The sequence below is a fragment of the Astatotilapia calliptera genome, chromosome 19 (genome assembly GCF_964374335.1).
Source record: "Astatotilapia calliptera chromosome 19, fAstCal68.1, whole genome shotgun sequence".
Classification (NCBI taxonomy): Eukaryota; Metazoa; Chordata; class Actinopteri; order Cichliformes; family Cichlidae; genus Astatotilapia; species Astatotilapia calliptera.
In genome coordinates this window covers 29103623-29130581 of record NC_137440.1, presented here as the reverse complement: position 1 = coordinate 29130581, position 26959 = coordinate 29103623, and the positions used below count along the sequence as shown (strand labels likewise).

Genomic DNA, 26959 nt, shown 5'->3' with positions numbered 1-26959 from the left:
ACTGAGACATCTCGAACCTTGCAAAAGATGCCTAGTTGGTTGATTTGTCAACATTTTTGCTGATTTTGAGCAAAAAAAATGACCATGACTTGGATGCGTATTTGCTTTATGTATAGGTGAAAGTGACTCTTCTCTTTGGCGTCATGCTCTGTATCAGTTTGTGCACTTACATAAGGATACACATGCCCAGCCTCCAACATGCAGTTGGCAGCAGCCGCACGGCAACAAAGGCAGTGAAGAGGAAGGCCGCTTGTGTTTAACAATTTTGCTAAACTTGAAGGATGCAGACAGTGTATTTTGGTAAGTAAAACACATTTTATTTATTTAGATTAAAAAAAGCAGCAGAAGGAGAGCTCCACAGTCTTGTAGACTACATGCCATGCTGACTTTACAGTATTACCATACCTGCATCTAATCAAAGTTACACTGATGTAATGCAACTTACTTTTTTTAATCTAATGTTTTAAATTGGGAATTTGTAAAAATGTCCTCCACAGGCAGCATTTTCAATGCCAACGATCAAAAACGGCAAACTTGGGGACCTCTTCTGATTTTAGAAGGAAAATGTTGCATTTCAAGAGCCCACATGGGCTCGTGTCCAATGAGATAGACACCTGCCTTGGCATGGTTGGTTGGCTGCAGGACTAGAAGACTCCAACAGCTTGGAAAAATGTGTTTGATTGGCAGGCAAGTGAAGTGCAACAATTGATGGCATTTGACCGTGAGCATGAGGGAACAATGAAATGAAATGAGTGGAGACTTGGGACAGGCCCTAATGAGCCATCTTCGCCTTAGTGGTGTTGCAACCATGGATGTCCAGATTTCTTTGCTGATGTCTGTTCCTCTTTAGATGTGATGATTTATGCAAAATGAGTGTATCAGGTAGTGGGCTTGTCTCACAGAAGCAAACCATGCATCTTCAAATAGACCAACATGGAATGGAAACTTTCAGATATGGGGAGCAAAATTATAGACCTGACAGGAGCAAATATAATAGCTTGTCCTGAACTTCCATCAGTCTTGTGTCAATCCATACCAGCCACACTCCATGTGTGTAAGACCCAACTGCTCTTTACTGTGAAAATATGTCAGCATGATTCATATCAAACATTTGTTCTTTTTGTACCTGACTGGAGATTTTCTCATATCCAGCATGCTCTCCTATCTGTCATTGAGCTGCAGTAAGATAGAAATCTGAGCATGCGGTTCTTGTCATCATGCTGTCTCAGTGGGTCCTCAATGATTAATTGCTTAAAAGAAGAAGAAGAAAGAAACAGATAATGTCACAAGGATTTAGTCTCTTTTTCATACATTTTCCCCATCTCCTCTGCATGCTGTCTGACCTCTGGTAGCATGCAGCCAGTGGGTGATTGAGTCATCCCTCTTGCATGTCGTCACTTCACTTCATCCGTGTCTATAAACTTCACCTCATCTTCATCCTGCTCTTCTCCTCCCCCAGGACCCAGTCATCCTCCTCTTCCGTGGTTTCAGCTAAAATGAGGGCTAATCAGAACATGTCAAGCAAGCATTAGTTGCCACGCATTTGTCGATCACTGTAATTATCCACCCTCACTAAATAATTTATTTAATGTGGTTTACATCTCCAAAACACAAGTAGTCATTCATCGTTTCACTCCCGGCGTGTTCAGCGTCCAGTCTTTTCAAACTGTTATGTAAGTATACGGTAATTTTAAATACAGTATAAGACAAAGATGGAAATTCATAAGTTATTATGGAGGGGTTTTAACTTAATATGTCTACGGACCAACTATTTTAACAACATAGCTGGAAAAGAAATCCACACAAAACCAATTTAGTAACGTGTTAAAGGTGTGTGTGATGACTGTTTTACTCTTGTAGTCTGCAAATCATGAAAAAAAAGCTGTCATTCAAACTCTATTATTGAGTTCTCTGTTATCACACTACAGGAACATTTTCTACAAAACAGACATTGCAGGTATGCAAGGACACTTCAGAGGCCTAAGGCTCAGATAAAGGCAGTTGAGCTGTATGAACCTGTGAAATTCAGTTCACAGGTTTTAATGAAATTATAAAAGACAGCATCATCAGGGCCAGCCAGACTAAGGGAAACACCTGAAGTGGTTTAGTTTTGTCTTCTTTTCTAGAAAACATCTCATAACAAGTTTTAAGACAAAACTGAGTAATATGAATAAGGCTATAAAGGTATATATAAATATATGTCCTGCCAGTTTATAGAGGTGCAGAGGTGGTGATTGATTTATTGCAACCATTTTTTCCAGGGTGAAATGACTGTACAGCATACTTCTTTAATGACTTTAACAAAATAAGGATTGCGTGCACAAGTCTGAAATTATTTTGGACTTTCTCTAATTCACATACAGTCAAATTGTAAACAAAGAGGCTCAAATATATACATACACCCATCTTTAATAACTGGTGCTGAAAATTCTGTGATGCCTTTCTTTAGTATTCAGAATCGACTAGAGCTGGTTCTTTCTCTTTGCCAACATAAAATGATTTGTTTGACAGCACTCATCGGATTGATCATAATTCAGAGCAGTGAGAACGTCCAAGCAACTCTGTGAAGATCTAAAATAGAGAATTTACATATGTTGGGAAGGTCTCTTGGAGCTATTTCTAAACAACTGGCGATTCCAGGATCATCAATTAAATAGTTTTATATAAGTACAAGTTATTCACATATGTCACTGACACAAACCAGCCAAGGTTTGGAGGAAAATTCAATCAATCACCCTCAGATGAGAATAAATTGGTTAGGACCTTCAGGAACAACGAAGGAACCAACAAAGCTCAAGCCTGTCATGAATTGAAATATGTGGAAACACCAGCATCACTGTCTACAGTGAACCGCGTTTTACATCACCTGTACTGAAAGGGTGCTGACCAAGAAAGAAGCTCCTGCTCCAAAACCTTCAAGCTAAACTCTAATTTGTAGCTGCCCACGTGAAAAAGCCAAACGCCTTCTGGAGGAAATTTTTGTGATCAGATAAGATGAAAATTGAGCTATTTGTATAAATCACCAGGTAAATGTTTATAGGAGTAAAGGTGAGGCTTTCAACCATAAAAACTCTGTACCAGCTATCAAGCATATAAGTGATAGCATCATGCTCTGGTGCTGTTTTGATGCCAGTGGTGCTGGAACATTGTGCAGAGTTGATGGAATAATGAAGCAAGCAGTACTACCTTCAAATTTTTCAACTTCAACTCAACAGGTAGACAGTGTAGTGTTCCAACAGGTCAGTGATCCCAGAAATATATCAAAACTGGTTTTGTAATGGATAAAGCAGCCTAGCATTAGCAGCCTAGTTTCTGGAATGGCCTTTCCAAATTCCAGGCTCACCCAATTGAAAATTTCTGTACTATGCCTAAATCCAGCTCCGTCTCCGAAAACTAACGAATTTAAATAAACTCTGCTATTTCTGCCAAGAGGAGTGGTCAAATATCCTGCCCGGATTATGCCAGAAGCTTGTTGATGGCTACAAAAACCATCTGATCAAGGTGCAGCTTGCTAAGGAATATTTAACCAAATATTACTGCAAATGTGCTTATATATTTGAACCTATATGTGAAATTTTGACCGCAGGTGTATTAGAGAGATACACCTGGTGTCAAACTTGTACACCCAATTCTTGTTTTTTAAAGTCACTAAAGATATATGCTGTACAGTTATTCCACCTGGAAAAACAACAGCTCAAGGAAACCATTAAAGCACATAATTACCATAACATTCATCCCTCTGATGAGTCTGTGTAAACTTCTGACCACAACTGTATCTGGCTCTTGAAGTATTGCCCCTAGTTGCAGCTACTAAACTGTAAAACTCCTCTTAGTTTGCTGCTAAATGGTTTATTTTTGGTGCTTTTGCCTTTGCATACAAGTTTTGTTTCTGATTAGCTTAGTCAGGATTTTTTCCCCCCTTTACATCATGGACTAGAAGTAGTAAATCCCATTTTTAAAGGAACCAGGCCAGTAAATGGAGTCACAGCAGTAATATTCACTGTAAGTCTACAAAGCAGCAGGGTCAACTCTTGCAGCTTTTCCACTGGACCAGTGTTGACAAGTCACTGTTTCTATGCCAACAGTGTATTCAGCGAAGGTGATTTTGAAATTGCCTTCATGTTGAATGTTAACAGGCGTTTATAGGGGCTTTATGTTTTAAAGCCCTAAATACATGTTGCTGATAGAGAGGAATCACATGAGCTGTACAACCCCTGGCAAAAATGATGCAATCAACACACTTAGAAGATGCTCACTTGACTGATTTACTATTAACGACTAAATAAATCACAAAACTGTTCCTTTTTTGATCAATAACTGAACATTCTTGATGCATGAAATTTACTCTGAATAAATTTAGTTATTTTAGTAATGACACATTTTTCCCCAAATCCAGTAAACGAAAAACAGTCGGAACATCTTTTAATCTTTTTTTATCTAAAACAAATATAGACAAATCTAAATCTGCAAAATAGTCTGCAGTTAAAAGAGAGTGTTTGCAGACCACAGTGAGTTGTTGCGCTTGATGTAATGAAAGGAAGCATGGCTCTAACAAGAGAGCTGTCAGTTGAAACAATGGAAATGATTATACAAGTCTTTCAAGAAGGAAATCCAGCATGTTGGTTTAGCCATTCAGCTTTGTCTAAAATGGTGAGAAATGGTGAGCAAGTAGATTAATTTGATGTTGGGGTGAAAAAAAATTGAATCCCGGAAATTGAACTTTGTTGCAGCCATTCAGGGTTTTATGGTGGGTGGGCAAATTCACTATTCTTCAATTTCCACATTGAATTTTTACTGAAGTTGAGATCTGGACTGTTTGCTGGCCGTGTTATTGAGCCGTTATGCCTTTCCTGATGAAAAGCTTTAAGGCTTTTTGCTCAGGGAAATGAGAAAAATGTCCAAAATGTAATTGTCCATCTGTGCATTTACTGTAGAGGTAAAGCTTGCCATCTCCTCTGGAACTTTAGCTAACGTGACCCCGTAGCATAAACGAGTAGAGGAGAATCTCTTTGTTTGCGCTTACATCTTTTATATGTGTGAAATTTCCAGATATATATTTTATAGCCTTTCAATTTAGTTTCTGCTTGGTCCAAATGTTAAACACGGCTGACTGGGAGTAGTCAACATATTTTGCAATACTCTGTGCTCCTGTTGGGGGCATGCTTCCTTTAAAGCAATCAGGTGCAACAGCTCAGCGAGGTCCGCCATCGCAGACTATTTTGCATATTTTGATTTGTGGAGGTTTGTTTTAATAAAGCATATTTCCTCTACCTAACCTCGCTAGGGTTTGTGCTTCTCATTTTTTCTTGGTCCATCATTAAACTTCACCTGAATCAACAGTGGTGCTGAGCTAAGTTGCTGATTTAAAGGCTGAATCTTTCCTGAGCGACGGACCCAAGCACTTCTGTTCCTGCTTGTACGACCACAGATCATTTAACCAACACAGCCTATGGATCAGCACTTAAATCCAAAGCTTAAAGCTGTACTGTACTTTATTGAACTATGTTGTATCTTCTGGTCAAAATCAAGGCCTGAAGATCTGATAGGAACAAATCACAGTCACATAATGTTCTGTCTGAATCTGTGTCCATAATTAAAACCTTGAACTGTTGCTCTCCATTGTGTGTTGTGTTCTGTTGTAAACCATTGTAAGCGTCTGTAGCAGTATGTCCTACGTCAGCACAGAGTTATGTTATGTGACACACGAGTGGTTACGCGCCCCCGGTTTATTGAGCATCATCTCTCACCTTGCTGCTCTTCTTTTTCTGAAGAAACATGAATACGTAACACAAAGCTTTTTTTTCACTAAATAAGCAGACACGAGAATGGAAGAGGTCAGGAGCTGAGCAGTCTGGCGACAAACGTACATGTTTTCAAAGTAAGCATTTAAGACTTTTGCTGCCTAACTTATCAATGATCTGAATAGTTTTATTTTATTTCTTATTTAGCTATTGGATGAATTGATATCACTCCCACACAGTTTCTATGGCTTTTTAGGTTTTAAAATTTTAAAAAGCCCAGTTGAATCCACATTATCATCAGATTTTTATTTTTTTATTTTTTGGTAACAAAAAACGGTGCACTTTCTTTCAAAAATCACATATGCATTTTTTTTTTCTCTGCCCGTTCTGTTGGTTTTTGTCTTTTGCCCTTCTCCCCCGTCCCTCCTCTCAGCTGTTTCTCTTTCCCTCTTTCTTTCTCCCCTTCTTTCCCCCAGTCAAGTCTGTCCCGTATTCAGTAAGTGAAAATAAAATAAACAATAAAAGGTGAATCAAATGGACCATTACGGCAAGGCTGGGATGGTCAGTTTGGTAAAGTAAATCCGTTGGGCATCTTTCTTTGCCTTTAGACAACAATTCTGAGGGCAAAAGAGCCAAACGGGACAGGCCAAAAAAAAAAAAAACACATAAAGTTTATTTAGCGAGAGCTCCAACTCCTGCCTTTGAAAGCAGATGATGGAGAAATTCTCTCTATTTGTTAAGATTAATCAGCTTCATGGTGAGAGAACAAAAGATGATCCAAATGCTGAATATGAAATAGCTGAATAGCCCATACTGGTTTCAGCCTATATAGTTTTCTATAACTGATGACTGCATGTATGTCAGTATGATTTTTTTTCCTGAATAGTAAGGTCACAGCATAGTTGTAGTTTCATACCGTGTGTTCTTTTCAGTACTCTTTTAGTTGGAATTGGCAACAGCATCATAAAGAGAAGGAGCCTATACATTTCATTAATTTCCTAGAAAAAAACAAAACATTGCCTTTACTTTTATTTCTTTTTCTTCAGTGTGTCATTTGTAGCTGCTATATCATCATCATACCAAGATAAAGCTTAATACTGTTTTTTTTAAAAACAAGCAAGAAAAACATTTTTTTCTTTTTTAATTAGACAAGAAGCTTTCTCAGATTTCCTTGACTTTTGCCCAGAAGAAAAGTTGATATTACTCGTGCTCCATGGTATCTAAGTAGTTTACTTGAACACACACAGCTGCGGTGTGTTTGTAAAAGCCATTCCTCCAGGTTTATATCATATATTTTTTCTGAAATTGTGAAAACTGCAGCTACCATGAAGACGCACTTGAAAAAAGCTGGCTTCCTATATTGTTCTTCTATATTCTTAGCATAATGAGACTGCAAGGATTCAGCACCATTCACCCACAAAGCACAAACAGCTTCTTTTTCCCCCTCTGCTAAGGTTATTGAGGCATCTTATGACTTTCCTGCCCAAACTGGGAATTATTTTCTGTTTGTCAATGACGATTACTGTAATTTGGCCTCAAGCCTCTTTGCTGTTTTTGTGAAAAGGGTTTCCCTATTCACCACTACCCATGTGAGGAAACTACTATTTTGGGCATGTGCAGTTTGTATAAGGACACGTGTTACAGCTCGGTCTGAGCCTTGTACACTAACACAATTCATCAACAGGTGTGAGAGGAAATAGTTTTTTTCTCTCTCTCTCAGCAAGAAGGATGTTACATTTGGAGTGTGTGGGGTAAGTGTGAGAGAACAAAAGTCGCCAGTAAGGGGCATTCAGCCTGCAGGAGGATTTCCTTGCTCAGCAGAGGAAAGAAGAGGGAAGCCTTGATGCAGCTGGTTGTGTGGAAGCATTTATACCAGCTGAATTAACTGGACTTGTTTGCTCTGATAATGGTTAACGTTAAAAGATCAGAAAAGCTTCAAGTAAACTGTAAGGGTAGAATCAACCTATAGTTAATATTCACCTTCACAGGCTGTTTTTATGTAAGAGACCAACAGAAAGAGCCCTTTTGTCAAACAGCCCTTAGCCTGTAAGCTGCTTCTAAAAGACTCTGAAACTTGTGTTTTACAATGAATGCCTGTCACCAAAACGGAAAATGGTAAAGTACTGCATATGCACTAATAACCATTCATGTGAAATCTTAAAAATGTACTTTGAGTAAAGATTAAAGTTGCAGCTTTTTCTTGTTGCTGTGACTTGAATTGGGGAGGGGGAGGAAAGGGAGGGGGTAATAGGGCAGATGCAGGCATATTAGTGGTATGTTGATTTGTAATGGTTTTTCTTTAATCTCTTTGATACCTTTCATTTGAGAAATGGGATGCTTGGCCTTGCCATCAGCAATATTTTATATATATTTTTTCCAACATCATACTTTAATCCCCTTGAAGGATGTTTTATGTAAAACATGCTTTTTGTGCCCTGGAAAGACATTTAATCAAGACTAACCTTGGTATTTTAGTAGCCAATGGTCTAGCTTTGTGGGGTTTAATAATGGAAGACAATTATAGTACTGCTTTCAGTTCTGAGGATCCACTCTTATGGAGAAAAAAAACATTTATTTATAGTAAGATTTTTTTTTTCTTTTTTAGGTGGATTTTTAAAAAGGACTTGTAATGGGAAATGTCTTTCCTTCTTTTTTGCATAAAGCCTGCCATAAGTTGACTTTTCTGCAAAATTTTGGCATTAATAACTCCTCCTCTATATTAGAAAAAAAGTTATTATGGGTGAAATGATCTGCAAAATGCTCAAACCTTTAACAGAGTTATAAAGAACTTTTTCTCAGAAATGAAGGTCTTTTAATTGATTCCAAGCTCAAGTATAAAAATACATATAACCCCCCTCCACAAATGATTTGTTATTGTTTGCAATTCTTCACTTTTTTTTTTTTTTTTTAAGAAATACTTATAGCAGCCATTAGCTGAAACGTGGCAGCAGGGGAGCACTGCTCTTGTGAATGTTCATTCATAGTTTTCGGAGCATGGCAGACTCGAGTATCCTCTTATTGTCCGCTAAGAAAGTTCGGAGAAAATAGATTTCCTGGGTGGTCCGACTCATTAATACACTGTGCACTTCTTGATTTACGGCTCACAGTTCAACTGCTGCCAATTAACATGAAAACACACAACAACAAGAAGAAGGAGGAGGTGGGGGGAGTACAGACGGGGAGGAGGAGGCCGATGAGTTTCCTCCCGTTGGCTCAAAACTTGAGTCAGGATGAACCTGCCCTCCACATCAAGGTAGGACATCGGAAACTATTAAAAACTCTCTGAAATGATCTTAGCTAGCACACAGGCTTTGCAGCACACAGCTCCTCGAGGTGCTGTGACTTTAAGACTCTTTAAAAGTTAATTACACAACAATGATTTTTTTCTTTTGCTTGTCAAGCTTATATAGTTGATTTCCTCTGTTGCATATTTAAAGAAGAAATTAGATGGTTGGGCTACATTTTTCTAACATCTTATCGTCGTTGTCACCCTTCGAAAAACTAGACAGCTGTAAAATAAATACGCCATTACAGACTTGGAACTATATCATATATTTTTATAAAGTGTTACCATCATTTTATAATAATGTCCTACAGTTTTATAATTTATTTTCATTCATTTAAAAGGTACTAAATAAATAAATAACCTAGCTAAAAAATGTTTTTCATTATAAAATATCCCGAAAGCTTTTTATTTCTGATCAATAATAAGAATACTACTTTCTTAAATAACAAAAATGATTCCGTGGAAGTCATAAAAATTAACAGCCCACGCAAATACAATGAACATCCGCGTCTTATCGATTATTTAAGCTAGTTTATTAATGATGATGTTCATTTTCCACACTTTAAGGCTGTCGTAAAACCTCTGGGAGAAATTGCATAATCATAATAAGAAAACTTTAGATAGAAATTAAGCAAAACAAAACATTAAGCACATTTTTTAAATACAAAAAAGCGTTAGTGACTGCAATAAGAAAGGTAAAAAAAAACCCACAAACGCATGACAGAGGTTAAATAATCTATTAAAGTGGATCCATCATGTCACGCTCATCAGCCCTATCTGTTGTCTTTGGAGAATCAGAGCTGCCTCTTTTATTCATAGCAAGTCAAGTTTAGCTTCATTTGTACTTCACTGATTTCTTTGGCAAATGGAAAAGCAGTGTGACAATGCTATTTACAGTTTCTGTTACATGATGGTCATTTTTGCACGCCTGGTATGAATAAGATACCAGATGAGTTTTCATATCTACGTGAGGAGTACATGACACATTTTCAGCTGCTACAGCAAATGCATTAATCTACCTGCTGCTTCAAAACCCGTGCCAGCACAATTTGATCAATTTTCTTCAGGGTGCAGGGTGTGATATTCTGCACTCTGGAGCATTATTTGAAGCTAAACCAAATTATGATAAAGATGTATAAAGTTACTGCCATTCTTTCTGAAATAAAACTAATCATTTTTGCAATTCTAGTCTTCTTATGCTGATGTGTAAAGGCTATTTGAGAAGAGAGCTGCTGCTATAAGCCCTCAGAAAGAGTTCATTACTGTTTTTTATTGCCCCTATAGCATACTGCTGTTCATACTTTCCAGGCCAAGTATTTGTCACTGTTACATTAATACGTCTCAGTGTCTAAAAAAGTAATTATTCTCTTTTTCTTTGCTCCCATCTCCGCCCTGTTGGGGTCACGCACTGTTGCACGGTACCCTTTGACCTTGTCAAAAGCAATCACTTGCCGTAACACACAACTATAGCTTTCCTCTCATCTTAAGACATAATCTCTTTAATTGGTGTCAAAGGTGGGGTCCTTATGGTGAAAGTCCTGAAAATACACACAGACAGACATGCTCACTTGTTGACACTTAGGGGGGAAAAAACAATAAATGAAGCAGAGCCTCGTCAATGTGGCGCTGAAACTTGTTAATCTTCAGTGGGAGGGGTGTTACCGCAGACCCTCTAGCCACTCCAGGCTGACAGGATCCTTCGACGTAAGTCAGTCCCATCTGACCCCTCAGACTATTCAGTCTTTACACCTGCTCGGTCCCAACAACAAGTTAGGAGGACAGAGGAGATTTGCTTTGAATCTCAAAGGGCTTCCACCTTGAGGAGGAAATTTATCTCATCATTTGATCAGAATTAGGCTTAGGTGTTGTCTAGTTTAACGCTTATTTTCAGGATCATTTAATCTGGCAGTTATTTGCATGGATAATCCCTAAAATGTCATTCTTAAAAAAAGGAAGCACAAAAAGCCCCTGATATTAATTTTAAGGAATGGGGTGATTTGTTCGGATTGCTTGTTTTACCTGGCTAAAACTTTAAATTGTTTAACTACACTGATATAAAAGGAAATGCTCACATTTTAGAATCGAGACCTAGAGTAATATTTAGCATTATTACTTGAAAAATGACCAAAATTAAAATGATTAAATGTGTTGAATATTGATGTTCTGCCAAGCGACAAATCTGCATATTGCATAGATTAAATTTGCTGTATTCTATGCCAGTATGGCAATCCTTTTAATACTGCTAGCTCCAAAAAGCAATTCAGTGTAATTCAGCACTCATTGAGGTGGACTGCTTTATGGTAATAGTACATTTACAGGATATAATAAAGCACTTTGATTTGTCGGTCATTTAGCATTTCTCCTTTTTATGTGTAATGTGTATTTATGTATGTCACAGTGTAAGATGAAAGTGCCGCAGTACTTTAAAGCTTGTAATGGTCAGTTGTTGTTGAAACTGAGGGGACAATTATTGTGTTTTACTGAAAGATGCTTTTAGTAATTAGTATAGCCTCACTGATATTAGTGCACCGACTGAAGACACAATTAATAGCAGTGTTGGTGCATTAGGCTGCATTAGTTTTAATAATGAATTTTCTAGTTCAAATCTTTGATCATATACGTGAAAATAATCAGGAGAGCAGTGAAAGCCAAGTTAATCGTTAGCTGTGCCTGGAGGGATTATGAAAGCATACCGGAGGATGTTCTCATAATCCACCTAATTCTATAAATGCTGTGAGATTCAATAACAGAGATGACTCTGAGGTTGCACTTGCAGAAAGGTGCGACCTGAGAGGGTGTTGCAGTTTGTTAGGAAGGCCACCATCACGGTCACCCGAGCCAACGTGGCAGTCAGGCCTGCAGGGCAGAAAACTAGTATATATGCTTGAATATCAGTGAGCAGAGGTCAGCCCTTTATTTTTCTTACCTGTGACCTCTTAGAAGACTCATGCTTTACCAAGGAGTTTCCTGGGGATGACTGTGAATACAAGACCCTGGCTCGAATCAATTAAATCACTGAATAAATGTCTATAGGGAGGCTGAATGGAAACCTTCAGGGATTCAAAGATGCGTAAGATTCTCTGACATAAATCATATGTAACACGGCCAGGCGAAAAAAAGGGCATAATAGTGTTCAAATAATTTATTTATTTTAACAAAATACAGAAATATAGTGTAGAGCAGCCTTCATAAACAATAATTAAACCAAAAGCTGTTGTAAATGTTCTCTATCTGAGCCTGAACATTCACCTGAATGCTCCTCACCTTTGCCACACGAGAGTAGTGAGCAGAAAAAGAGGAAAGCCAAATGAATGTGGAAACGCACACATAAATAAAACAGGAAATTGGGGGCTAAAAAGTGCAAATAATCACTGGATGTGAATGTGTCCATTGAAGCACTCTTTTGGGTGCTACCCCGATGCTCCCACTAATGGTCTGTTTTACTGAAGTAGGACCAGGAATGCTAACCTTCTCAAAGCTTCACAACTCAGGGCAAGCATGGCTGCGCTCCCATTTGTGTATGTGTGCGCACCTATGTGTGCCTCGCTGTTATTATCCTTTCTCTAGAAGGAAGGGAAAAAAAGAAAAGGGGGAACTCATTCTAGCATACGCTCCCATCCTGTAATGAACAGAGTCTACATATTTATGTTTTTACCAGTGAACACTCGAAACACAAGAGGGGTTAAAGTAAAGAGTGGGGAGGTCTTTGGACTGTTTTCAATATTTCCCCCCTCTGCGCCCAATAGGGCAAGTGAGGGTTTGGTTCTTTATAATAATCAGGTGACCAGAGGAAAATAGTTGTGGCCTTAACAAGCCCAAATTAAAAAAGAACATCATTTTCATTATGCAGTCAAACACAATTACAAGCAAATGTTTTCTCTGTGGAGCTGCCCCTGCTTTCAGGGTCTTTGTCCCTCACTCCTTAGTGTGTGCAGAGAAAGGCCCCGGTGGTCAATGGGCAGCTGAGTGGTGTGTTCAGTGGAGGCCCACATCCTTAGCCGCCAGCACAGAATACGTTTTGTTAGAGGAGCAACCATACATTCTCAGCAGATTTGTTGAATTAGAGAGCGCAGCAGGAGATGGGGAAGTGGGGGGTAAGTGATGGGGAGGACTTGTTGCTAGGTGACTGACATACAACTGCAGCATGCCAGTTTCCAGAGCCTGGCACTCCTTGTCTGTTTTTGTTTTGTTTTTCTTCCTTACCTCGTCTCCCCTCCACCCCCCACACCGCCTCCCAAACCCTCTACCCCGCTCCACCCTCCCATCAATTCACTTGTCTAGCTCTCCTCATTGCTGAAGTGCAGATAATAAAACGGAGAGAAAATACACAAAACAGGGTGAATGGCAGAGGATTTTACAATACCCTTCTACTACCTACTAAGAACCTAGTCATCAGCTTCTCAACTGTGTCGATACTTTAAAAAAAAACCCTTACTGCGGTTGAGTGTTGTAGCAAAAGGAAAATGCTTTTATGGGGGAAAGTAAAGGTGGATCCTCTCTTTCTAATGTGCCAGTTAGTATAGAATCTGACATAAAGCATTAGCCTCATGGAGACACTTTGCGCTATCAGCAAAAAAAAAAAAAAAAGTCTTTTCCTGTGGCTGGTAAGTGACACACAAGGACAGGCAGGATTTCTCTGAGCCCCCACCTCCCTGTAGGCATCCCTGCTTGGGAGATTTGCCATTTGAAATGCTGATATTTCTCCCAAGCACACTCTTGAGATATTTGCTGTGTATGTATGCATGAAGCTATCACCTTCTCCCTTATACAGATCTATATTCTCTTCTCAAACCCATATTACAGTTTTTTTTATTGCTTTTTTCCCCTGTTTGACAGATCCATTGAATTTTCCTGAGCAAACACTTCCCTCAGCTTCACCTCTCATTCCATAAGTGTCTTGCCTTTCTCCTGAATGCCTGACTTAGCAGTCTGACTACTTACTTTGTCAACTCCATCACTGCTCGTCGAGCATCTCAGTCCCATCCAGCCACATCTGCAGACAGAAGTTATGAGCACGGTGGAAAAGACTGAAATGTAGAATACATGTCTTTATCTATACTGTCGTGAGCAATTTAAGCTTATCCAAAAGATTAGTTAAGACAATTAGCACGTGTACATTTAGGTACGCATTACTGGAACGATGCTTATGCTTTTTTAAATCGTCATTTATAGGTTTATGTTGGCAGCACTTCTGTGTTCAAGTGTATGAATACATGAAAAGAAGTGACTGCGGCTGCTGGTGCTGCCAGTTCTGGAGAGGCCTTACCCGCACACGTCGTCTCTCTGCTTTTCTGAAAATGTATTACATCTTTCAACATCACATATTCATTCCAGGCCCGCGTAGGGTGTAGAGATTCAGGGTCATCGGGATTTTTGATTTCCCCCTCGGTGTTGCATTTATTTGAAGCTCTGTCTGAAGGTCAAAACCAAATACACCCAAACGAAGAAGCCATTGTTGATCTGTTTCTCCACCTTGTGCCTCCATATTCCTTTTCACCAAGAAAGCAGCTATCTTTCTTTGTGCTGCCGGGGGCTTATGAGACTATCAGAGCACACCTGTGCCCTGAGGAAAATTCCCTTGCTCTCTCTAAAGCTGTATTATTCAGCACAAGGCCGTGACAGTCAGTGTTTCTAAAAGCATTTGGAACATTGTAAATGGTGATGCTAAAAACTCTCAGGAACCCACCAAGGTATCAAAAAAAAGCAAGAAAAAAAAAGCAAAGATACTGTATACAATAGCATCGCTTTATATGTTGGAGGCTGACTAATTGCCAGGAACGAGATATAGGCTTTACATTGGATGGTAAAATACCTCTATAGCTTACATTATCAAAATAACTGAGTGAAAGCAGTGAAAAGTAATTTTTGCCATGTGATCAAATACTTTAGTAAATTTGGTGATTATATTTTTTTAAATTAGCCTGCTGAATGAACTGGATGACTCAGTGAAATGCTCGTTTGGAATGTTTTATTATAAAATGAACAGATCAAAAATTGCAACATTAAGTAACCATCGCAACTATTTGCTCAATTATGTCTTATCAGTGTGGGTTTTATTTTGTTAAATGTGGGCATGTAATAAGGCCAGCATTAAATGTATTAATAATACAATAAATATTACTGTAAAAAATAATTACATAAATATTCAATCAATTATACTTTAATTGTAATTTTTAAATAACAACACAAAATGTGTGATTTAACATAATTTTCCCTCGTTGACTAAATAACTATGACAGTTTTCACTGTAAATTCATATTTCTGGAATTTAACAGGTTGCACTTAGTGTTCAAGTTTAAATGAATGGCTGCAATCCTCTTTTTAAATTGAGGGTCTGTTTGTGTGTCTACCTGTGTATGATCACATGTGCTGGCAATGAAAGAGCAAAGGTTATCGATCCGTGCAGCTCAGCTCAGCTCGGGTCTTGTATTGACATGTGTTTTGGCTGATGGGATTAGCGGGCCCAGCATTGCTTTTGGTCAGGCTACAAACAACTTCAGAGATAAGATGGCATTAACGCTGTCTCGACTTTTACTGGCTCAGCCTCTGTCAGAGCTGATGTGCTGCAGCGTGCCAAACCATTTGGCAGGATGTTAATGAAACTGGATGCTGACGAGATCTCAAATAAACTCGTGTCACATTCTTTGACAGTTACGTAACAAATGCATTGAGTTTAAAAAAGAGCATTTGTATCCCTCCTCTAATGAATCCAATCTTTATCCGACTTAAAATGTGGAATTCTTTTCTTGAACAGACACCAGTGATATGAATTAGCACTGCTATATCACTGTCACTAGAGCTCACCGTGCGCAGGCTAACAGCCAGACTTTTTATTGATCATCGTCCTCTTCTTTCTGATCTTATCACTTTGCTTGTTAGAAAACCCACCGCTGAATTTTATGTTTTACAGTTCGCTCATTTACATTGACCCGAATCCCCTGCATGCCTGTTAAGTATATGATTTAATCTTCCCTGGCAGGAGCACCCAGAGCACCCCTCTGCTTGGCCTCCTAACATGCATTTTTAATCATTATATTAAGATGTCACATAACAGTCTGAGCTCATCAGCAATGCTGCTGGCCATAGCAAATATGGATTCAGCTGTTTAGGGTAGTATTAGACACAGGCTGCTGCCTATTAAAGAGTAATCACTGAATGGGGATGCGTAAAATGTGCTTTTTCTGATATGAGAAGCATAATAAGAGCGACGGCTCACCTGCAAATAAAACGTAATCTTAGTCTCTTTTTTAAAGACTATTGGAGGCTGTTATATTTACTGTGGAGCGGACAAGAGCGGGAACCAGTGAGGAAATTATTTGACTCATCTTCTCAAGGTCTCTGAAGTCTCCACAGGGCCTTGTCCTTGTAGCACAAGACTGCTGATGCCATGCAGTGCACTGAGAGGGCTGTACATGGATAAATATTTGAGTATTTGTGAGTGGCGAAAGCGAGATGACTCTCAGCCTGTCAGTTATGTTTGGAGGCCTGGCATCAAGCAAACAGGGACCTGCTCAGTGACACCCGGTAACCCAGGCAATGACATCAACACATACACATATACTTTCTTTTTGCACCCCAGTGCTCCCCCTCACCCACCTCACTGCATCTCTCACTCGCTAACACACACACACACACATGCAGCCCTGTCAGCTAACTTCTGTCAGAGACATCACCCTCTAGGTAGTGCGGTGAGCTTTGTGCACACAGTGATCAGGCAGCTCGCCAGCTCTGCCTTCTCCTGCCTCTACCTAGATGATCCCCTTCATCCTAATGAGCTCTGTCAGAATGGCATTTGACATAAGCCATCAATAAAGCACAGCTGACAGATATTAAGAGTCTGGAAATCCAGGATATCCCTGGTCACTGCCTCTTGTACTGCAGACAACTCCTGGACTCTTTAGAAGGCAGATTATTGCATCCACGCTTTGATCCAGTGCAGGCTTAATGGACATTCCAACTTTAAAATATGCACTTTCATTCAAATCTCTAAGCAGTATGTATCATTTTTATAATAAACCAGCCTGTTTGATAATTGCTGCTATTATTTTATATTTCATTTACATGGTGAATTGATTAGAAAATAATAACCTTAGCCAATGAGAACATCTCACTTTCTAAGAGACCGTGAGTGCAATTGTGCCACATTATATGCTGAATCTCTTTTTTCTGAAGCAAGCTTCACAGATTGCTGCTCTTCTACGATTGGCACTGATAAATACTGTATCAAAGAAACAATTGTGTTTTATAGAAACTAATCAAATTAAAGATGTCTTTTTGATCATCGTAGTAACGAGTGTACCCTTTACTACAAAGCAATTGTAACCTCAGGGTGAAGCCACTGCATGGAGCTCAGTATGATTCATTCTCCTGAGTTTTCTCTCAGTGCCTGGATGTGTGTAGGTAGTCATTATGAGAAGGCAAATAAATAAATGTATGAAGGCAATCCGGCACGCCATGTTTGTACAAGAATGAAGTGTTTGTAGCGGATATTTTTAATAAAAGCACATTTTCTACTCGCATACAACACATTAAGTCGCACGCATCCTAAAGAGATATGTGTAAAGGTCACTTCTGAAAAAGCTGTGATAGTGCAGACAAAAGAGCAAAGTATATTGACAGTGTGTGTGTGTGTGTGTGTGTGTGTGTGTGTGTGTGTGTGTGTGTGTGTGTGTGTGTGTGTGTGTGTGTGTGTGTGTGTGTGTGTGTGTGTATTTTGACTTGGAGGAGCAGAAGCTCTTAGACAATGTGAAGTGGAGGTGAGGCCCAGGCGGCATGGCTGCGGCGTTGTGACCTCTGCCCTGACTCACGCATCATGTAGCTCCCTAGCGCCAGAGGTCCTCCTGAGTGTGATGAGTTTTGACTCCTGTCACCTCTGGGTGTCGTCAAGATCCTATGACATGGACAGAGTTTTTTTATTTATTTTACTTTTCTTATTTTTTTTGAGAGGGTGACCACCATCCCCACCAACCAAAGAAAGGAGCGAGAGGACCCTTGGGGACCCTTATCAGACAACAGGAGCCAAGGAGGAGGTTTGTTGGACGCCTTTAGAGACAAAAATAATTAGAAAACTATTTTTAGAAGCTTGTTTTTTATAGAAATGTCCCTCATATAATGCTCAGAATAATGGTTTTACAGTCTCAGTTAGAATATAGCGTCCTCATAATAGTATTAAATAATAGGCTAATTTGTGATCATTGAGATGTAAAAACAGAGTGCTCTTTTTTTCCCTGTTCCAAGCCTGGAGTATTGTAAAGTTTGTTATTGAATAAAATAGATAAAGGGAGAAAGAGTGTGTGGGTGGCTGCAGAGGAAGGTCTAAAGACCAAGCTTTCAGCCAACCCACCTGTCTTGACGGTTTGTCTGTAGCTACATCAATGCAGTACATTCAGTGAAAAGGCTTTTTTATTTGATAATATCTTCTCATACAGTACTCAGGTTTGACGACTGGACCCTTGCGATGCCCCTTGGACCTTAGAAAACACTACAATTTGGCCAGTTTACTTTCATTCACTGTTAGACTTGATGGCTGCAGTTCAGTGTGTCAGAAAACAAGGGAGTGATTGAAAGCATACCACTGGATGCCAGTTTAATGCATGCTATGTATATGGAAAGTCACTTACTGCTGTGTTCAGTTTCATGCATGTTGTTCTTAAGCGCGTGTACACGCAGGCTTTACTGCTCATAATTACCAGGTTGGCATTTTAGCTGCTGCCTCAAACACACAATCATTTAGTTGTGCGAGTGCTATAGGCGACGCATGCATTTGTTCATTTGCAATTTCTGCCCTCTATTACTCTCCCTCTTACACAAACACTCACAAACGCGGGTTATATAAAGCGGTGCGGTGTGCACTGTGCGCTCTCCCTAGTTTCATTTAGCCCTTTATCTAGTCAGAAATTGACTGCATTCAAGAGTGGAATGGATGTAACAATTGCATGCACTCTATAGCATGCTCCGCAAATGTGTTTTTGAGAAAAAAAGGGGGGGTGGAGGGTAGGTTTCAAGGTATTTCTGATGGCTTTCTGCCAAAGATTAGATGTTCGCTCTCACTGTACCTCACTGCATTGTTTGTTTGCGACAAAAAAATCGTGTTTCCCCTACATTTGTGACAGGAGGAAGGGGAAAACGTTTCGATTTTCCGACGCACTGTGGGAATGAAATATTAAGGTTCTGGAAAAACCTTGTAAATGGGATCTCAATTTTATGCTGCAGGACAATAGGGGGATTTAATAAAGTTACATCTATAGGCCGCAGACAGTTGGTACAACCTTTTGTAATCCTACAGAGATTTACACAACAGAAAATCGATTGGACCAAGGTGTTTGTTTGGCCTCTGTGTGACATGATGAACTGTTTTGTTGGTAAAATGACTCTTCACGTAGCATTGAAACACTCACACAAATACTCCTTGCTGCTGTCATGTCTACGCTCTGACTTTATGGCATTGTGGAATATTTATTCTATAGCGTGTGCTAGAGTAAGCTAGCATTAGTGGGTATAAGGTCAAATGTCATGTGCATTGGTTATAATAAGAGTATTATGGCTGAGCTCTGTAGTAGATGCCCTGTGGAACAAAAGCATGGGAGAGCTATATGTGTGTCAGGACAGACGAGGCCGTGTGTCTGTGTGTGTGTGTGTACACAGCCTCCAACACTGGCTGCTGCTGCAGCATTGTGGCTCTCCTCTGTTCATTTCAGCTGGGCTGTGTGACTGAAAGGCAGTGGATTACATACACTCAGGGCCAATGGGTCAGTGGATAAGAAGTCTTCTCTGTTACCACAAATCCAGAGATTAAACACAGCGTCAAGAGCTACTGCCGCCCCGGGGGCAAACGGGTTTGAAAACACAACTCTGAGAGCTTTGGCTTAACCCTCCTGTCATTGTAGAGGCACGGCAAACATATGAGTGAAGTGATGTCTCTTTAAGTCCCAATACATTCAGGTATATTGGTTGTGCTGGTGACATGATGTCTTAATTGGAAAGTTAATCCTGTGCTGGGACAGCTGACTCTAAGTTAAAACAGTCTGTCACGAGCAGAGAGAAACACTGCAGCCTGTGAACCTACACACTAATGTTTGCATCCTTCATCTTTGCCAAGCAGAAGCGGCTTCCCGCCCGGGCAATTAGCTGTGTACATTATCATTGTGTGGCAGTGCTTTCCCTCAATGCCTTCTGGTTTCTCAATTGATGCTGTTTTAGTGATTTAAAATGTGCCGTTTCCATGCGAGACTAATCAGAGCATATTTAAAGTAAAGGTGATATTATGCATTTCAGATGCAGACCGGCATTTGTTTGTTTAGCAGGCACGAACATTTTTGGTGTACCTGTGCACATGTTTGCTTACATCTCAGCAGGCTTGTGGACATGATGAGCAGATGGAAAGAGAAAGGTACTGTAGGTCTGTATGGGATAGTGGCAGGATGGCTCTTGGTGACAGGCTTTTGTAGTGTCTTGTCTGCTCCAGTGATCCCAGGGAATCTGGGTCATTTCCAGCCTGTTCGCATCTAACTATTCCCCACTCCTTCCCTCCCTCTGCCCAGGGCAAGCTACGACCCAGCTACATGCAAGTGATGACACAAAGTAAATGTACTCATCTCTGATCGTAAACACCTCATTCATCGCTCCACCTTGCAGTGCTCTTTATGCTCTTGTTTGTCATGGAGCTGCCACCCACCTCGAGTAACATGCATATATCAAGCTGTTTCTCTTTGCCAGTGATATTCTCAAACTCTTTAATGTAGTGAATCTCTTGAAATTACGGCCACAGCAGCTTTATAATGAGCCACTGTGGATAAAGTGCTACAAAGCCTCCATTATTCTTCATTACAGTAGGTTACTGTTGTATTTTTTAGTGTGTGCAGAATGATAAAGGTTTCCAATCGGTTACTGTGGTTTTATTTTATTTCATAAAAATGTGCGGGTTGAAAAGATAACAGTCAACCCTGTTAAAAGTCTCAGTGGACAAGTTTTATTTGCAACTTTCCGAATTAAATTTGTAGTCATTCAATTTAGGTCACAGCTGAATTTTATTACTAGGTGCTACTCTAATTTGCTTGACTCATCCTATACCTCACCACATTGTTTTCAGTCTTCTCGAACCAAGTCTCTCATTTGAGGATTTGAGTAAGAAGATGTGGAGAAGGTACAAAATAACAAGTTTTCACACTCATTTCAGTTTATAGGCCACAAAAAGCTCAATTTGATCTCAGGTGGCCCTGACATGTAAAACCATTGCATAATAACTGTTTTTGGAAAAAGCATCTTAAAAGCCCCCACCCCCTTTTCTTTTAGTGAAAAGAAGTAGGCTCACACTGCACTGTGAAAATGTTCACCTTTAATGAAGCATCCTTTCACAGACAGATGATGAACAGCTGAAAAAAAAAAAACAGAAAAGTCAGTGCAGTTTGAACAATATGTCCACATTTAGTCTGTCTGCTGTCACTGCAAGTGCCGTTTACAGAAAAAAGCTACAACACTCTTATATGTAAAATATTTTGCAAATAATATCTCACTTAAACGTTTAAACAGCACATTCACATATAGAAATGCTTAAACCGATTCACACAATATGCAATAATGGTGGTATCGCCACAGCAAGAATATCAGTGCATGTTATTATAGAACAATTAATTTTTAGTAACTGCAATTATCACTCTTTACAAAACTATCCAATAGGTCAGACTGAATCGTTTGGCGGTTATAACCCGCGGGCTATCCCTTCAGTCTGAAAGCGTGTATCTACAGCTGCCTTTGCTTGCACCGCATTAACAAGAGGGATTTGCCAACTCTAATATATAGAAAGCTGAAATAGCCTGAAGTTTGTGCGTTCGTGTGTGTGTGTAACTGAGGACTGAAGAGAGGCTTTGGGATTGGTGAAACAAACAGACAAAAGAAAGAAAACAGATGCGTTTGAATGACGTCCACTGTGTCCCTACGCTGCATGTGCGGAGATATTGGTGTCAGGAGGCCTATCCTTCTGACATGGTGTCATAGGCCTTTACGCATTGCTGTACACTTTGGGCGTCAATCGCTCAGCAGTCGATATTTAGGATTGCATTGCCAACCTGTGGCGGTGTTGGATAAGGTATAATCACAGGTTCACGAAGTAGCAGAAACAACTGGCTAAATAAAAGGAAATGTTACATTTGTGAGCCTTTACGCGAGATAAATATGCACAAACGCCTGTTTATTAGCGCAATAAGCCTGCTCATATAGTGAATGTCACTATGAAAAAAAATCAACTTTTTCTTAAAAAAATTATATAAATCTTTAAAAACATGCCTATAAGGTAGACGTGTTGTTTACACAGGATGAGGTACAATAGTTATTTCCAGTTCTCCATTTAAGAGATCTAAATCAGGTTTATTTTTTATTGATGCACACTTCCTGGAGAAAGCATTGCAGTCCTCGTAAATTTAGGGTGAGTCGGGAAGCCTGCAGGAATGAAATATTTACAGGCAGCTAAATATTTCAAGCCAGCACCTTGTCAGTCGCCCTCACAATTTATTTCCACTGCTTCTTCCGATTGCGGTCTTATTCTTTATTTACTGCCATTGGTGTTGTAGTATGGGTGAATGAGTGGCGACCCCGGTCAAATACAAGTTAAATAGTCCCAGTCTGTACATTGCTTCTCTTGCGTGCGCAATTTTTGAAAGATAACGTGGTGCATATTTTTGACAAATTAACTGATTGTGCTCATTATTATTATTATTTAATATATAAAATGAAACAGCCAAAGACTGAACAGCTTCTTGTACAGAAGGCATTTCATAACCCCACATCAAGAGTCTATAATTCATGCAAAAACATCCCGAAGGGGATTTGGATCGAGCGTGTGGTGCGTGCGCGCACGTGCACGACAGAGAGAGGGAGAGAAAGAGAGAGGCGGGGGGAGGGGGGGGGGGTGGTATCTGTGAAAATGATATCAGGCTTTTCCGTCAGAATGAACTTTACTACTGTATCCAGCCATGAAATAATCTGACCTGACACTTCAAACCATCTGCGCTATCTATCCGCCCTCTTATTTACTAAATCAGCCTGTGCACAAAACGGAATGTGTCTGATACTAAAACCGAGTCGCCTGGCGGGGCCATGATAATCCTATATACACAAATATTTCTCTCCCTGCTTTGTTTTACAGCTATCACGAGCTGGACGGACGCAAACGCGTGCGCGCTGATGGAGGCTACTGTAAATTAAAAAAGAGAGAGGAAAAAATAACAACAAAAACAAAAACAACAACAGCAACACAAAACTGAATAAAGGTACCTAAAGGCTGTCATCACACTTACGACTGTTAAACAACAGCAAACATTTAGCCATTTGGAAGAAAAGAAAGAAAAGAAAAGAAAAAAGGAGCATTTGTTCACGGGTTATATAAAAGAGCGCGCTTCACCGACGACACCTGATAATATTTTATTATGATTATTGTTAATAAAGATTTTGCAGCTGTTCAAGGTTGGCTGCAGATTCGAGGTCCTGTTGAAATGCTTTAATAAATACCGACAATCACACTTTATTTATATTTGTGCACTTGCACTGTGGCATAATTTTATATTAGACGTGCGAAAGGACAAAAATATATATTTTAAAAGGCAAAACAAGCATTTAAAATACGGTATAGAGGCGCTTATAGTAGCGCTTTATAAGATTCTTACAGGCGTACGATGGGCCGGCTTATGACGGAGGGTACATCACAGAAAGCATGGCAGCCTAGCAGGCCATGCTAAACACAACTACAAATGTGATGTGTCGAATTTAGCTTCCACGCCGTCTAATATTATCTGTTGTTATTTATTTATTTGTTTATTTATTTATTACCTCAGGGCAGGGCAGGACGGGGCAGCCTATAGTCAGCGGGGATGTGTCATTTTGCTGCGTAAAGCCTGTTTCATAAAGGGAGACTGAGCGTGTCTGTCTGCTCGGGCACTTCACTATATAGGAGTCTTCCTTTAACACCGCCCGCCGCGCACAAAGGCGGAGGAGAGCACGGAGAGGCAGCTAAACGTTTGAAGACGCCAAGCAGAAAAGGTCAAAATGTTTATATTATTTTTGAAAAGGGTGGTGCTGAGTGCTCCTTTCCGCCTGATTGGCTGAACTTGACAGTGATTGACGTGCATCCATGGCAACCGGGCAGCCAATCTGCCAAGTCCAATAGGAAATCATCGGAGGGGGCTTGACTGTCTTTTTCTCTCCCCCCTCCTTAAAAATACATCTCAGCTCGGGCTTTAATTCTTTCATACATTCAATCCCAGCATACCTTGAAAAGTAGACTACACCGCCGCAGTGGCTTTAATTTTTCCCCTTGCACCTTCAGCCCTTTGCCTGCCAAGTTTGCCAAGCCCAGAGGATGCGGTAGCCGGCCCCCACGCAGCATTGTCCCTCCTCTGTGGCGTTTTTGGCGTGTGCGTTTTTTCACGGCTGGTCAGACGATTGGTTCGATAACTTTGGGATTGCCTTGTTTTCTGGGTTGTCTTGGATTGCCTCGGCGCACGGGAAGAAGAAGCAGAGGACTCGGCGCGGAGGAGAGAGAGAGAGAGAGAGAGAGAGAGGAGAAAGGAGGGGGAGAGGGAAACACGGGAGAAGCCTCCATGTTTCAGTTGCCCATCTTGAATTTCAGCCCCCAGCAGGTCGCCGGGGTCTGCGAGACTCTGGAGGAGAGCGGGGATGTCGAGCGCCTGGGCCGCTTCCTCTGGTCGCTGCCCGTCGCGCCAGCGGCCTGCGAGGTCCTCAACAAGAACGAGTCGGTGCTCAGGGCCCGGGCTGTCGTCGCGTTCCACACTGGCAATTTCCGTGAACTCTACCATATCCTGGAGAACCACAAGTTCACCAAAGAGTCGCATACGAAGCTGCAGGCGCTGTGGCTCGAAGCTCACTACCAGGAGGCTGAGAAGCTGCGGGGCCGCCCGCTGGGACCGGTGGACAAATACAGGGTGCGGAAGAAGTTTCCCCTGCCCAGAACCATCTGGGATGGAGAGCAGAAAACCCACTGCTTCAAGGAGAGAACCCGGCACTTGTTAAGAGAGTGGTATTTGCAGGATCCCTATCCGAATCCCAGCAAAAAGAGGGAGCTTGCACAGGCTACTGGACTTACACCCACACAAGTAGGAAACTGGTTCAAAAATCGCAGACAAAGAGACAGAGCGGCGGCCGCGAAGAACAGGTGAGCTCCGTGCATAACCGTCACCGCCACAATCCTAATTTACGCGAACGCGTCAGAAACGAAACATACCCACACTCCATTACTGCCCATCAAGTGATTTGCCCTGCTTTCAGTTTAGTATACGTGCCTCTTTGGAGGCAATCAGCTCTGACATCAAATCATATTAAAGTCAAAATTATACCGTAATCCCGATTTTCTTCTTCTTCTTTTGTAATAAACGCCGCTTTCAGTGTCTGTGTTGAATCGCAGAAAATGGCCAACCAGCACAACCAAAAAATGGCAACGGGTTTCTCCGTTTTCTCCTGCCAGCAATGAATTATTTGGACTCTGAATAAACATTTGTATTATTTAAGTGTAATATTCCGACTGAAATTAAGTCGACCCTGCAACTACATTAATGGTATTATTAACAGTGACTCCAGTATTCTCCTGGTACTATTATTAGCAGTAATAATAACACAAACAACATAAATCGAATTGCTTTTACATGCAGTTTAACTGATGTCACGTTGTGCTTTCAAAGAACTATTTTCACCGGCTCTATCTGCCTGTTAGATGGTCGGTCGACTTACATAAGGTTATGTTTCATAAAGCCTTGTGTAAGCTAGACATTTACTACTGAGAATGACATTTGAAATTGTCCCATATCCAACAGTTATCCAAATAATATATTTGCTGTCTCCCTGTGGTACGTGGTAAAAATGTATCAATTATAAATTCACTAAGAAAAAAGTCAGATTTCACAGACTCCATTTAATATTTTTGTTTTGTTTTGTTTAAGCAAAAGTAGACATTTTTCTTCTTCTGTATGTTTGTTTAGGATTTTTAATTTTTTTTAATCTAATAAAAAAATCCATTTTGTAAATAATCGATGTAGACAATATATTATATATGTTCTGTATATATTATATACTTATAGACAATAATTTTGATGATCCTCGAAACAGACGGGCTTTTATTGTCATGTCTCTCCTTCCTCTGCTCAGGCTCCAGCAGCAGGTCCTGTCCGGCGGCTCGGTTCGCTCCCTGGCGGACGAGGATGGCACCGTGGACCGCCTGGGGAACTCCTCCAGTCCCGAGGCCAGTCTGTCCAGCAAAGCAGCCGCCTCGGCCATCTCTATCACCTCCAGCGACAGTGAATGTGACATCTGACGGGCAGATCGAGGGTGTTAATGAATTAAAAGGGGATACGAGTGAAAGACAATCCAATAAACAAGTCATAGTGCCTGCGTTGAGATAAAAAAAAAAAGAACATACACACACATACACATACATACACACACAAACTAATATTTGACGGCTGCCAAAACATAAAGGGATCTGTGATCTGCTGCGGACTGCCCGTCCTTATCCTTTTAGGCCTATACTTTTGTTTGCGTTTTACCCACGTGCGGATAACTGAACTTAACACTTGGACGAAACACATTTCACGGACTAATAAGCCAACGCTTCGAGATGAAACGTTAAAAAAAGAAGAAGAAAAAATAAGTAAAAGGAAAAAAAGGAAAAAGGGATGAAGACATCCACACGCGCCTAACCTGCTGTTCTCTGTGGGTATTTCATGTTGAAAAGAACTGTGATATTTTTACTTTAAAGTTTTATAAATAATGTTTATTTGCCTATTTAAAACGATCTGCTCTGTCTCTTCGAATTTCATATTCATTTGCTTGGTGTTTTTAATACTTACCTTCTACACAGGTAAACCTGTTGAGCATGCGCGCTTTAGTGAACATGTGTTTCAGTAAAAAGAAAAAAAAACCCGTAAAGATA

At 40.3% G+C, this 26959-nt stretch overlaps 1 protein-coding gene across 8 annotated transcripts in view; it reads left to right on the top strand.

The window, feature by feature from the left end:
* Positions 1-26959, top strand: part of ppm1aa (protein phosphatase, Mg2+/Mn2+ dependent, 1Aa) — a 46986-nt gene that overhangs the window by 20000 nt on the left and 27 nt on the right. Inside the window, exons 6-7 of one of the 8 annotated variants that reach the window (XM_080293803.1) lie at positions 17972-18056; positions 26176-26959. The exon at positions 26176-26959 is cut by the window's right edge and continues 27 nt beyond it. In XM_080293803.1, the coding sequence (XP_080149929.1) occupies positions 17972-18056; positions 26176-26429 (339 nt within the window). In that variant the 3' untranslated portion in view covers positions 26430-26959. Of the gene's footprint in view, positions 1-1459; positions 5612-8848; positions 8914-17751; positions 18057-23167; positions 23475-26175 lie in introns of those variants that run through there. The other 7 variants (XM_080293805.1, XM_080293804.1, XM_080293806.1 and 4 more) reach the window with 7 other exon arrangements.